Here is a 12,500-nt window from a genome sequence, read left to right as displayed (position 1 = left end):
ATGGAAGCCATAATTAGGCTGAAATATCAGAAACATTGTCAAAACCTTAGACTTAGCAAAAACAACAGTTTGGAACATCTTGAAAAATAAAGAAGACTTCTACAGTGGATGACTGAAGAATGCTCACCATAATTAAGAAAAAACCCAAAACAACTGTCCCACAGATCAGGAACACTCTCCAGGAGGTAGGCGTAAATGTGTCAAAGACTAGCATCCACGGCATACTTTACCAGCCGAACTACAGAGGCTTCACTGCAAGGTGAAAACCACTAGTTATCCTCAAAAAGGATGGTCAAATGCCTCAAAATGTATTGGATTGCGCTGCATCATACAGTAAGACAATGACCCAAAACATACTGCCATAGCAACTAAGGAGGTTTTCAGGGTTTCTTCAGATCTACAGTTGTGGTCAGAAGTTTACATACACTTGTAAAGAACATGTATGTCATGGCAGTCTTGAGTTTCCAATCATTTCTACAACTCTTATTTTTCTGTGATGGATTGATTGGAGCACATACTTCTTTGTCACAAAAAACATTTATGAAGTTTGGTTCTTTTATGAATTTATTGTGGGTCTTCTGAAAATGTGACAAAATCTGCTGGGTCAAAAATATACATACAGCACCTTGAATTATCAATGGTGATGTAGAAAGTTGTGTCAATCAAATTTGCTTTGTGGCATGGCCTCTTAACTTCTTATCAGTGATTATGATTGATTACAGCTGGTGACTTATTTCAGCCCATTTAAATAGGGCACGTTTGATACACTCATTACACTCAGCCAAAAACACTACAATGGGAAAGTCTAAGGAGCTCAGCACGGATCTGAAAAAGCGCATTATTGACTTGAACAAGTCAGGAAAGTCACTTAGAGCAGCTACAGGTCCCAAGATCAACTGTGCAAACAATTGTTTGTAAGTATAAAATGCATGGCACAGTTGTGTCACTGCCACGATCAGGAAGAAAACGCAAGCTATCACCTGCTGCTGAGAGAAAATTGGTCAGGATGGTGAAGAGTCAACCAAGAACCACCAAAAAGCAGGTCTGCCATGAATTAGAAGCTGCTCAGTTTCCACAGTCAAGCATGTTTTACATCGCCATGGGCTGAGAGGCTGCCGTGCAAGAAGGAAGCCGTTGCTCCAGAAGCGGCACCTTAAGGCTTGACTGAAGTTTGCTGCTGATCACATGGACAAAGAAAAGGCCTTCTGGACGAAAGTTCTGTGGTCAGATAAAACAAAAATTGAGGCCACAATGACCAGAAATATGTTTGGAGGAGAGAAGGTGAGGCCTTTCACCCCAAGAACACCATACCTACCGTCAAGCATGGTGGTAGTATTATGCTCTGGGCCTGTTTTGCTGCCAGTGGAACTGGTTCTTTACATAAAGTAAATGGAATAATGAAGAAGGAGGATTACTTCCAAATTTTTCAGGAAAACCTAAAATTATCAGCCAGAAGGTTGGGTCTTGGATGTAGTTGGGTGTTCCAATAGGACAATGACCCCAAACACACATCAAACGTGGTAAAGGAATGGCTAAATCAGGCTAGAATTAAGGTCTTAGAATGGCCTTCACAAAGTCCTGACTTAAACCCCATTGAGAACATGTGGAGTGTGCTGAAGAAACAAGTCTGTGTCAGAAAGCCAACGAATTTAGTTGAATTGCACCGATTCTGTCAAGAGGAGTGGTCAAAGATTCAGCCAGAAGCTTGCCAGAAGCTTGTGGATGGCTACCAAAAGTGTCTAATTGAGGTGAAATTGGCCAAGGGACATTTAACCAAATATTAGCATTGCTGTATGTATATTTTTGACCCAGCAGATTTTCAGAAGACCCATAATAAATTCATAAAAGAACCAAACTTCATGAATGTTTTTTGTGACAAAGAAGTATGTGCTCCAATCAATCCATCACAGAAAAATAAGAGTTGTAGAAATGATTGGAAACTCAAGACTGCCATGACATACATGTTCTTTACAAGTGTATGTAAACTTCTGACCACAACTGTATATCCTATTGAACATGCATTTAATTTCCTGATGATATGATTTTAGGCAAAAAGACCATAAAACACAAAACAACTGAAGATGGCTGCAGTACAGGCCTGGCAGAGCATCACCAGAGAATATACCCAGCATCTGGTGGAGTCAGTGGGTCGCAGACTTCAGGCTATAATACTAAACATGAGTGCTTAATTTGGACATTATATTAATCTGTCCCATTACTTTTGGTGCCCTGAAACAGGGGGACTATGTCAAAAAAGTGTTGGAATTCTGAATGATGAAACTAATCTCTACTTTAACCTCATAGTAATTGACTTCAAATCCAAACTTTTGGAGTACAGGAGCAAAAGAAGAAAAAATGCTTCACTCTCCCATTACTTACGCAGGGCGCTGTATGACATCCTGGTGCTGCACAATGTTATTGCATAATGATTCAAGTCTGAATACTGTAGGTGAAAGTATGTGTATTTTGGGCAATACATTATATTTTCTTAGCTCCTCCTGAAACGATTTCCCACGTGCTGTGACGTATTTCATACAGCTCAGAGCTCTGAGGTGTGACGTGACTAGCTTGCTTGTAACATTAGCGCCCAGAGTTAAATATAACCCAAAATCCCTTCACCAGCTTTTTTGCGATTGAGTTAAACAACATTTCGACACATTTTATTGAGAATTGTTCTGTTCTGGTGCTTCCATTCTTTGAGTTTTCAACATAAGGCAGGAAGCAAAACTGGCTGGCGTGGGCCTTTTGTGTACTACAATGCATCCATTGAAGGAGCATTTTGCATACCCTGCGCCTCCTATGGCTACAAGGCAAATTTCAAACATCAAACAGCTCCTATTGTTTTATTTTAGCAGTGGCTAAAGTTAGCTGAAGTTATTAATGGATATTTAAAGGCACCATATGCAGTATTACGCCCTCTTTTCACTAAAATGGGAATTGCAATGGCAATTCAGAATAGTGTCTCCTCCTCTCTACTTTTAACTGAATCTATCAGTCATTTTCACATTTTTATCCAGAGAATGTCTTAGTTACATGACCTTGAAACTGGTTTGGAAATGTTTGCGGAAACATGAACATGGAAATGAGCCAGCCAGCAGAGGTACTCACATTAGCTAAACCCAAAGTTTCAAACAAATCCCCTCATTCCCCAAACAAAACTCAGACACGGCTGTGATGTCAAACAGGATGTTTACAAGGATAAATCTAAATTGCACACAAAGGCTTCCATTGCTTAGGTCGGCTTCCAGCATTGACAATTGCTTGCGGCTCTCAGGCATTAGTTAGCCAATGAGCCACACACACGCAAGTCACAGGTTACACACCAACAGCAAGTGGTAGACATCCAGAACCATCCCTAACATTTTGGAACAGCAAATTCAGGCAGAAGGGCAGGGTCTTGGCAGGTGCACCCACTGTCACAGACTGTCAGTACATAAGTAATGATTCAGCGTGGTTATTTAGTGACATTTTCAAGGGAAAAGCTACATATTGCACCTTTAAACAACTCTGAACTATGGATTACAGTTTATCCTGGCCCATAGACTTCTTTCAAGGTAATGAGCCATCTGACTTTAAGTTGTAAAATAGTGAACTATCCCTTTAATGATACAGCCTTTAGATGGCCTGCAGGTAAAAGTAGAAATAATAGCTCTGATTGAGTTCCACTTTTGTGCACTGCTATGCACATTGCCTCAATTTAGTTAAGAACACAAAGACCATTCCCAAAGTCAAGGTTTTCTTGACAACTTGGCGGCATCATAACTTTTTGACAGAGACGGTGATGTTGCTTTAACAGACTTGATATGCACGCCTGCTGAAAAACAAACGTGTTGAAATGACTGGGAGTTTCACAATCCTGCCGTTGAAGAGCAGTGGGCTAGATGAAGGGATGTCTGAGCTGTACTATGTGTTGCTATTAGTGGGGCAACATCAGCTGGCATGGAGCAAAGTTCTTCCTGTCTAAAAAAGCTGAAGCACGACACCACAGGAACACCATGGGACAACAGAGGAACCTTGCCTCATACCGTCACTCCATCACTGCTATATAGACGCCCGTTCTTCTTCACTATGAAAAAATATTATTATTATCATTTTACTATCAATGTTTTAGGTTAAAAGAATGTCTTAGACCATTTTTTAAACAATATTTGCTGTGCCTACTGTATACTGTGGGTCTCCCATCCTCCTCAAGTCATCAGCCTCCACTGTTTGAGATATTGTGAGATTTATTTTTAGATGAGATTTAATTTTGCAATGTTATTGGGGTAATGTACACTCACTTAACACTTTATTAGGAACACCTGTACACCTTCTCATGGTGGAGGTGGTGTAATGGTGTGGGGAATGTTTTCTTGGCACACCTTGGGCCCTTTAATACCAATCAATTTACCCATCTTCTAATGGCTACTTCCAGCATGATAATGCACCATGTCACAAAGCAAAAGTCGTCTCAAACTGGTTTCATGAACATGACAATGAGTTCAATGTTCTTCAGTGGCCTTCCCAGTCACTGGATCTGAATCCAATAGAACAACTTTGGGATGTGGTAGAATGGGAGATTCACAGCTTGAAAGTGCACCTGAAAAATCTGCACGAATTGCGTGATGCAATCATCATGGACCAGAATCTCAAAGGAATGTTTCCAACATCTTGTGGAATCAATGCCATGAAGAATTGAGGCTGTTTTGAGAGCAAAGGAGGCCCTACACAGTATTAGTATAGTGTTCCTAACAAAGTGCTCGGTGAGTGTATTTTGGTAATGCACTGTGCTACTGCATGTGCAGGAAGAGAAGAGTTTGTGCTCTAAGATGTTTTGAAGTGATGCCGCATGTTGTCTTGTCTGCGGGGTTTCCATTTATATAAAGAAGTGAACTACATTCTGGTTTCTCGTGATATTTATGAAGAGAACACCATTTCTCCTCTTACAATTACCCTTGAAACCCATGTTAATTTATGCAACCTTAAAGGTAAACTGGGATGTGACGTCAATGGAAAAAGAGCAGGGCGACACTACCAGAGATAATTTCAAAATGGAGACGATGAACTCCAGCATGCTTGCACCGTCTAATGAGTGCCTACCGTTGTTCACATCTTTACTTAGTCCAAATGTTTTTGGTAAACGTTGCTGGGACGTCCTGGCATGATGTCATATCCCAGAGTCTACCTTTAAATGCTTATGGCTTAAAGAGTATAAGTGTTAAAGGCCACATTCGTCATTTTTACATGTTTTAGCTGATATACTGTATGACATCCAGGTGCCCTATGACATGTTATTTCACTATGATTAAAATCTGAAAATTGCCATTTAGATCAAAGTATGTGTATTTTGGGCGATACATTCTATTTTCTTAAAAAAATTAAAAATGTACTTTATTTTAAAATGTAAAATTCTTAAAAAGATTTCCCACGTGCCGTGATGTATGATTCAGAGGGAGAGCGCTCTGAAGTGTGACGTGGCTAGTCTGTTTGTAGCGCCCAGCTAAATATAACCCTCCGGACCACTTTCACCGGCTTTTTTGCGACTTGACACATTTTATTGAGACCCAAGCTATATCTGGCATTATTTTTTCGAATAGCTCCGTCACAAAAATGTCAACACTCGGTGCTTCCATTCTTTGATTATTATTTTTTTAAGAAAAGCCAGGAAAAAATGTAATCTTAAAGGTGTAAGTTTATTGGAACCAAAACAGTGTTCGTAAATTAAATACTTATTTCAAGGGATCTCATTCCCTTATCGCTACTGATTAAACGTAATCATAACAACCATTAGGAAGCTTTTAGAAAGCTTGGATGTTACATACTGGACCTTTAAGTAAGGCCAGTTAACATGTGATTTTGTGTGTCTACCCACAAATATACATTTTACTTTATATTATACAAATTGTCTTTAATTCCTCATTTTGTTCTGGCCATCGTCATCCAACCAAAAAATATGACTAAACTTACAGTTTGATAGTTGATGAACCAGCCACTAGATGATGCTCTTGGACTGAATAATAAACATTTTTAAAACTAGGCAGGTAGAAATCCTGTGAAAATCTTGTTGTCATTAGGTCATACAAACCATATCAAACATTGACTGTCTGAAATGACACAGCAAACTATGCCACCATAGCCCCCTCAGTGCGAGCTGTTCTCTCAACTCTCTTATTCCATTGTCTGTTGTAAACCTTCAATACACCTCTGAGCCGCTACTAGAGGCGAGCATTAAGACCAAGTTATGTCATTTTTGAGTAGTGGGAGAATTCAGTCTGAATGTTGAAATATCACAAACTGACACTTTCATTTCCTCACATGACCACAGTCATATATAATGCAATTCACTCCACTGCTACCACCAAAATGAAAATGTGATGTGTATACCACAAAATACACGCAACGATTCCATATCAATTCGTTCTGATCACTGGTCAGTTTTTTCTCTTGCCAAGCCACACACCAGATGACTGTACATAGGATAAACTGATCCTAGACCAGCACTGGGATGCCGCTCCTGCGCTGCGGACCACGTGTCGAACGCATGCTGAATGAAACCATGTGCGGAACTGGAAGATGGCGGCGCAGTGGAGAGAAAAAGATTCACATTTAATGACCGGCAACACGGAGCTACAGACCATAGACACTTTCACTGAGGTACCTGCTCGATGCATCATGGGGTTAAACATACGCACGAGTCCAGAAATATGATTTTTTAACACTTTTCTTTAGGCGTCTCTTCTGTTTGAAAAAAAAAGCCTGTAAGGACGCAGTGGCTACACGTGGACGTGGGTGGCTAGTAGTAAGCTGGACGACAGCCGACATATTTACATATTTAACATACATATTTAACCAGTAGATATGACCTAATGTTTGCTTTATATGTGCACAAATTCCCATCTTATTTCTGTCACCAATGTGTATATAGATCACTGTTTTGTTTTGCTAGCTACTTGCTTGTCTTTTCGCTACCCATGTCATGGAAGTTCCCAGATGGAACGTCATGTCCATTTGGTCGTGGATTTGCACAGGGCTAGAGAAAATATCCGGAAGCGGACGACATTGACCATGCTCAGCATAACCCCACTCCACATACTGTTCCTGCTCTTTATCAAATATCATGCCACAATTGTTCGGTTGATTTTGATCCCAGCCGTTTATTGATAAGGCGAGGCGGAGAAAACAATACTGTCTTTCTCGCTCATCCCAAGACCACAAATTTGAATGGCTATAACGTCAACATCATGTTCAAACATATAACATAGGGCTAACATAGGGCCTAGTATTGCATTATTTATTAAATGTTTTACATTTTGTGTTTTGCATTTCATGTACATAAATGAAAGACATTGGATACTTGGCATGGCAGAATATCTGTATAACTCTCCCAGATAATTGTTGCAGTCAGACACCATTTAGAATCAACACACTATCCACTTATATGACCATGGGTGGTCTTAACCCTGATGGTCTTATCTCTCAGGGGAACAGTAACCACTCTGTCTTCTCTATCCGTTATCAGTGTCCAGCAGTAAGATCCACCCAGGGAGAGGTCAATAACTAACTGCACATTAAAGAGTACAACATTTGATTTACCTAGGGCCTAATCTAATTTATTGATTCTAAAACCACATAGGGCCAGAAGTGTATAGTCATGTTTCTGTTCCATAATTTGTGACCACTAAAGTGGTTGATAATGATGCTTAGTGCTGCATAGTTGGACTGCACTGTATTATTATCAGTGTTATAAAGAAGCACTTCATGTCTATTCTTGCCTAAGGGTCATGTTCAAATTGTTTGAATGTAAGTGTGTCTCTGTGTGTGTATGCACACTTATGGTGGTGTGAGGGAAACCAACAAACAAGTAATATAGCTAGCTGTATTTCCTTGACAACCTTTTGAGACACATGATGCTGGGATTGAGATTATGTGTTTATTTAGTTCAGTAGCGTGCTTAAAAACATAGCATTTGCTTTGACACCTATTTCCCTCTTCTTCCTCTGCCTGTGTCTCAGGGTGCTCTGGCTAAAGAGGATGTGGCTGGCCTGGAGATGGACTCTCACTCCTGTCTGGACCCTTCCATCCTGGCCCTCCTTGAGGACTCCACCATAGCTGCAGAAGTAAGTCGACATCTTCATTCTTCCAACCTTTATTTGTGATCCATTCCACAACTAACAAGTTCATCTTATCTACCTGTTCTGTTATTGTTTAACAGAAATTAATGATGAATTTGTAGACAGATTTATATTAATAACCGTTTCCACATTTATGTTTGGCAGAGACTTTTGGCTATATTTTGTTGATAGCAAAGCATATCTAATATTGATAATCTGACTCCAATGTAATTGTCACTATGTGCAAGGAATTGTTGAGTCCATGCTTATTTAGTGCAAGAAATGTCAAATAGAATGAATCAAATGAGGTTTTAATAATACTGTATACTTATGCATCTATTACAAGACAAATACTTAATAGAAAAATGTTCCATTCTAATAGAGTAGAGAGAGAGAGAGATGACCACTGGTCATCACAAAACAATGCTACTCACAACATGATAAGAACCTCACAACAGGACACAGGAAAAAGAGCGAGAGCTTTTACCTGACCTAAAACCACAGTATTTAAATTAGGAGCTGTTGATAAGGAGACCACCAACCATCATTCACTTTATTGCATCTAAACTGATGACATCACAGTTTTGACACCTCAAGACATTCCACAGAGTTTACAGCCATTTGTTTTCCGGGCCATGGTAAACTTAAGAAGATTGGGGCAGAATTGAAATTGTCCCACTTCAAATTGGTTGTGGGCTTTATTTGTCTATGTATTTCCAGGCCAAAAACAGACTGGATGAGGAAAGTGAGTCCACCCTGCTAACTGCTCTAACGGAGATCTTGGACAGTGTCGATGAGACTCTTTCGCCCTTTGACACCTTCCCAGACTCTGCACTCTTCACAGACCAGAGGCTCAGAGAGAACACCCAGGTGAGTGCTCAGAAGGGATTATTTCCTGATTGGTTGGAGAAGAGTTTGTGCTTTATTGATTTATTTGGGTATCCTCTTTTCTGTTTCCAGATTAGGAGGCTGCTTAGTCTAGCGCGACCTCCACCTGCTGTAGACCCTGTCTCTCGTTCCTCAAATTCCCCCTCTCCTTCCTCCTCCTCTTCAGACAAGGTAGGATAACCTTACCTCTGGAGGTTTGTGTGGGCTGTGGATGAGATAAGGTAGTTACTCATCTAGGAGACGTATACAGAGGACTTTTCAATGTAAAAAAGGCCATTCTAGCAACTCATTCGGTTTGGATTTTTTTCTTTTTTTTTCTTTTTGCATTTCATTTGATAATGATATTACTGCAATTTAGAATGTTCATGCATATATCTGGTCTGCAATGGTCTGGGGTTATGTTGGATTTGGTTTAGATTTTCGGAGTTTGGTAATCATACATGGGGCCCGGAGACATTCTTGACAACCTGACCAGACACATCATGATCATGTAATTCAAAGTTCATCCTCAAGGTGCCACTGCATTCACTTCCACAGTTCCAACAGGTTCAGTTTTCTTTTTGTAGTGGCATAAAAAAACATTCTAAATAGACTGGAAATGGAAATTAATTAAAAATGAGTTTGGAATTCTTCAAGTCATGATTGTACCACTGGCAACAGATGTTCACACTTTATATTTGCATACATAATGTTTTACATGTTTTGAGAAGGTGCTATATCACCCTCTAAGTTCGGAGAGATGGAATGACGAGAGAAAAAACAAGTCAAGAATTTCTCAGGGCCTTAGTCATACAAAAACACTAAAATATAGTGAATTCAGGGCCTGGCTGTTCCGTCCACCCATTAGACATCACTTGTTTTGCTGTAATTTCCCCCCTACAGGTTGAGGCTGACAGCAGGCCTAGGACATCTAGGAGATCCCCCAGAGCCCAGTGCGAGGTCACACAGCAAAGTAATGGAGAAGAGGAAGAGCAGAGTGATGATGATGAGGTCAACAGCCCACCTCAGGACTCACCACTCACCCCCAACCTAGGAATGGAAGCACCCCAGAGAACAGAGAATGACCAAGAGGGCTTCACCTCAATGTCTTTAGTAAACCTAGTGAAACTCATGCACCCCTATTGTCTGAGGGTGTGCTTGGAGGAAGAGGGGAATAACTGGCTTTGCACACCGAGACGTGGGGCTAGATCACAGGGGGGACCAAGCTTCGACCACCGGGTACCTCTAGAAGGGGAGGTATGGAGGTATGAGAAGCCCTCTGATTCTGGAGAAAGTGACGAGGAGATAAACGTTGATGTGTCTGATGACGAGTGCCCATTGAGAGGGACAGAGGAAGAGGGTGTTGGAAGAGATGGAGGTGACGTGAAGCCGCTGAGAGGTGCACTGGTGAAAGGGGATGTGTCCATAAGACAGACACCTAAAGAAAAGAAAAGGGTGAGCTTTGGACCGGTTCTGGTCAAGTCTTATGATATATCAGTGGAAGCAGAACCCAGCTTGAATGAGTTCTGTGACTTAAGCGAGCTTTTAAGCGAAATCCCCACTTCTGCTTTTGACAACTGCACCAAAACAGGAACAACTTGTTCCCACACATTTTCTTCAGAGCTGTCAAAAGATAACCGTCCACAGGTTGTTGTAGCTGACGCAACGGTGCCACCGCAGCAAGGCGAGACCAAACCCAGACCCCTCAGTCTCCAACAGTACCGTCTGCTACGTGAACACAAGAGACTCCCCTTTGTGGAGAAACAGGGTAACCACATCACCAAGTGGCCCTCTCTACCTGAGCCTCCCACAGAGCTGTCTCCTATCCTCCATCTACAGGGACCCAGACACCCCAAGAGGGGACCAAAGACAACACATTACTCAGTGGAAGCTAAAAGTGGGAGCGGAGGATTAAAGCGTCCTGCTAGTCCTGTACTAAACACCGTGGAAAGTAAAGCTGCTTACAGTGTCTGTGCCAGCGGATTAAAGCTTACAAGGATTGGGACTAACATCATTTCGCCTGCAAATCGGGTGCTGGGGGTTATTCCGAGCAGGTCTAGCCCTCAGAAGAGGTTGACAGCAGTCTGTAGTGACCCCCCAAACCCAGTCCTGGTCCCTTTGCCAGCTCCCCCAACGTCTGATAATGAGATTGAGCAGCAACCACCACTTCCGTCCACCCAGCCCTCTACGGCTCCTGAACCCAAAGTAGTCTTCTGCAACCGGGATCCAAACCTCAACAGCACCAGCCTCCTACTGGAGATCCAGAGAAGGTTCTCCAAACAACCTCTGCAGAATGCAGTTATTCCCTCCAAGTCTCCAACACAATGTCCTACAAAAAGGATCAACACTATTGCACAGACCATTAGGCGAGGGGAACAACATCTCTCTCTCAGCCCAAAGAATGAATCGGAAGCTTTATCTTTGCCGAAAGAGCCCCAATTGCCCCTATCAATTACAAACCAAACAAAGTGTCTGTCCTTCATCCCCTCCGCTCAGCCACCCACCGTAGTTGCAGCAACCATCCCAGAGAAGAAGAGGCCAGCATGGGCACTCCTCGGGAAACTCCCCCCTGTCCAACCACCCACCTCCCCCAAGAGGAGCACCTGCATACTGACCCCCACTTGTCACTCAGGTAATCATGTGAGCGGGTAAAAGAAGTAGGAGGAAGTCTACTTGGTAATATAGAGCTAGATGAGCTAGAGCTGAGGTGGATATGTTTTGATTTCTACTGGCATGACATTCCTAGAGTTGTGGACATGGCTTGGCTTGTTGCAAGGATGAATATGAGAGTTGTTTGGTAAAGGTGCAATATGTAACATTAAAGCTTTCTAATGGTTGTAATGACTGCTGAATCTGTAGAAATCAGGGAATGAGATCCCTTGAAAGAAACATTTCATTTACGAACGCTTATTTAAAAAAAAAAAAAAAAATGTTTTTAGGGCATTTCTGCTTTAATGGGATAGAGACAGTAGAGATTGACAGGAAGAATGGGTGAGAGAGAGGAGGGATGACATGCAAGATATGTTGAGGGTCGGAATCGAACCAGGAACCTTGCGATTACGTGGTATGCGCATTAGTGTGCTACACCACTACGCGCCCCACGAACGCTTTTTGGTCCAGAAAAGCGCTTTCTGGAATGGAGTGTGTAGGGGAGACACCGGTTTGTTTACAATTGGCCAGGGGTGTTCTTGGGGAGTGGACTTGCTGGTTTTTGCCTTTTTGTCTCTGGTAGCTGCCTCATGCAAAAACGCCAAAGCTAATGTCAGACACTGCAAGTCCATTTTGGGGTAGTTACTGTAAAACTTCCAATACACTGAGTTTCCAACAAATGCCTGTTTCCAACAGCTTAGCAACTAATGACCTTGAAGCAAATAAGTGCCGGTCCTTAATACACACCTGGTCCAAATAAATAGTTTACCAGTGTGTATTCTCTTTGATATTAGCAATGATGTATCCTTGTCTGGCAGTGGCAGCTTTGTATGTAACTGATAATAAATTACCATATTATTGCTAACTTAAAATATTTTTTACGGTATATTATTA

General features: G+C 41.6%; 1 protein-coding gene across 1 annotated transcript in view; it reads left to right on the top strand.

Moving 5' to 3' along the window:
- Positions 1-6,553: 6,553 nt before the first annotated feature.
- The window catches only part of LOC310824195 (uncharacterized protein), a 10,286-nt gene continuing 4,339 nt past the window's right edge, over positions 6,554-12,500 (top strand). The window contains exons 1-5 of the mRNA XM_083697005.1: positions 6,554-6,633; positions 7,992-8,096; positions 8,811-8,960; positions 9,051-9,149; positions 9,861-11,589. Of these exons, the coding sequence (XP_083553131.1) occupies positions 6,589-6,633; positions 7,992-8,096; positions 8,811-8,960; positions 9,051-9,149; positions 9,861-11,589 (2,128 nt within the window). The 5' untranslated portion in view covers positions 6,554-6,588. The remainder of the gene's footprint in view (positions 6,634-7,991; positions 8,097-8,810; positions 8,961-9,050; positions 9,150-9,860; positions 11,590-12,500) is intronic.

The sequence above is a fragment of the Argentina silus genome (assembly GCF_951799395.1).
Source record: "Argentina silus genome assembly, chromosome: Y".
NCBI lineage: Eukaryota > Metazoa > Chordata > Actinopteri > Argentiniformes > Argentinidae > Argentina > Argentina silus.
Note: the sequence above shows the minus strand (reverse complement) of the source record. Positions and strands in the feature narration are given on the sequence as shown.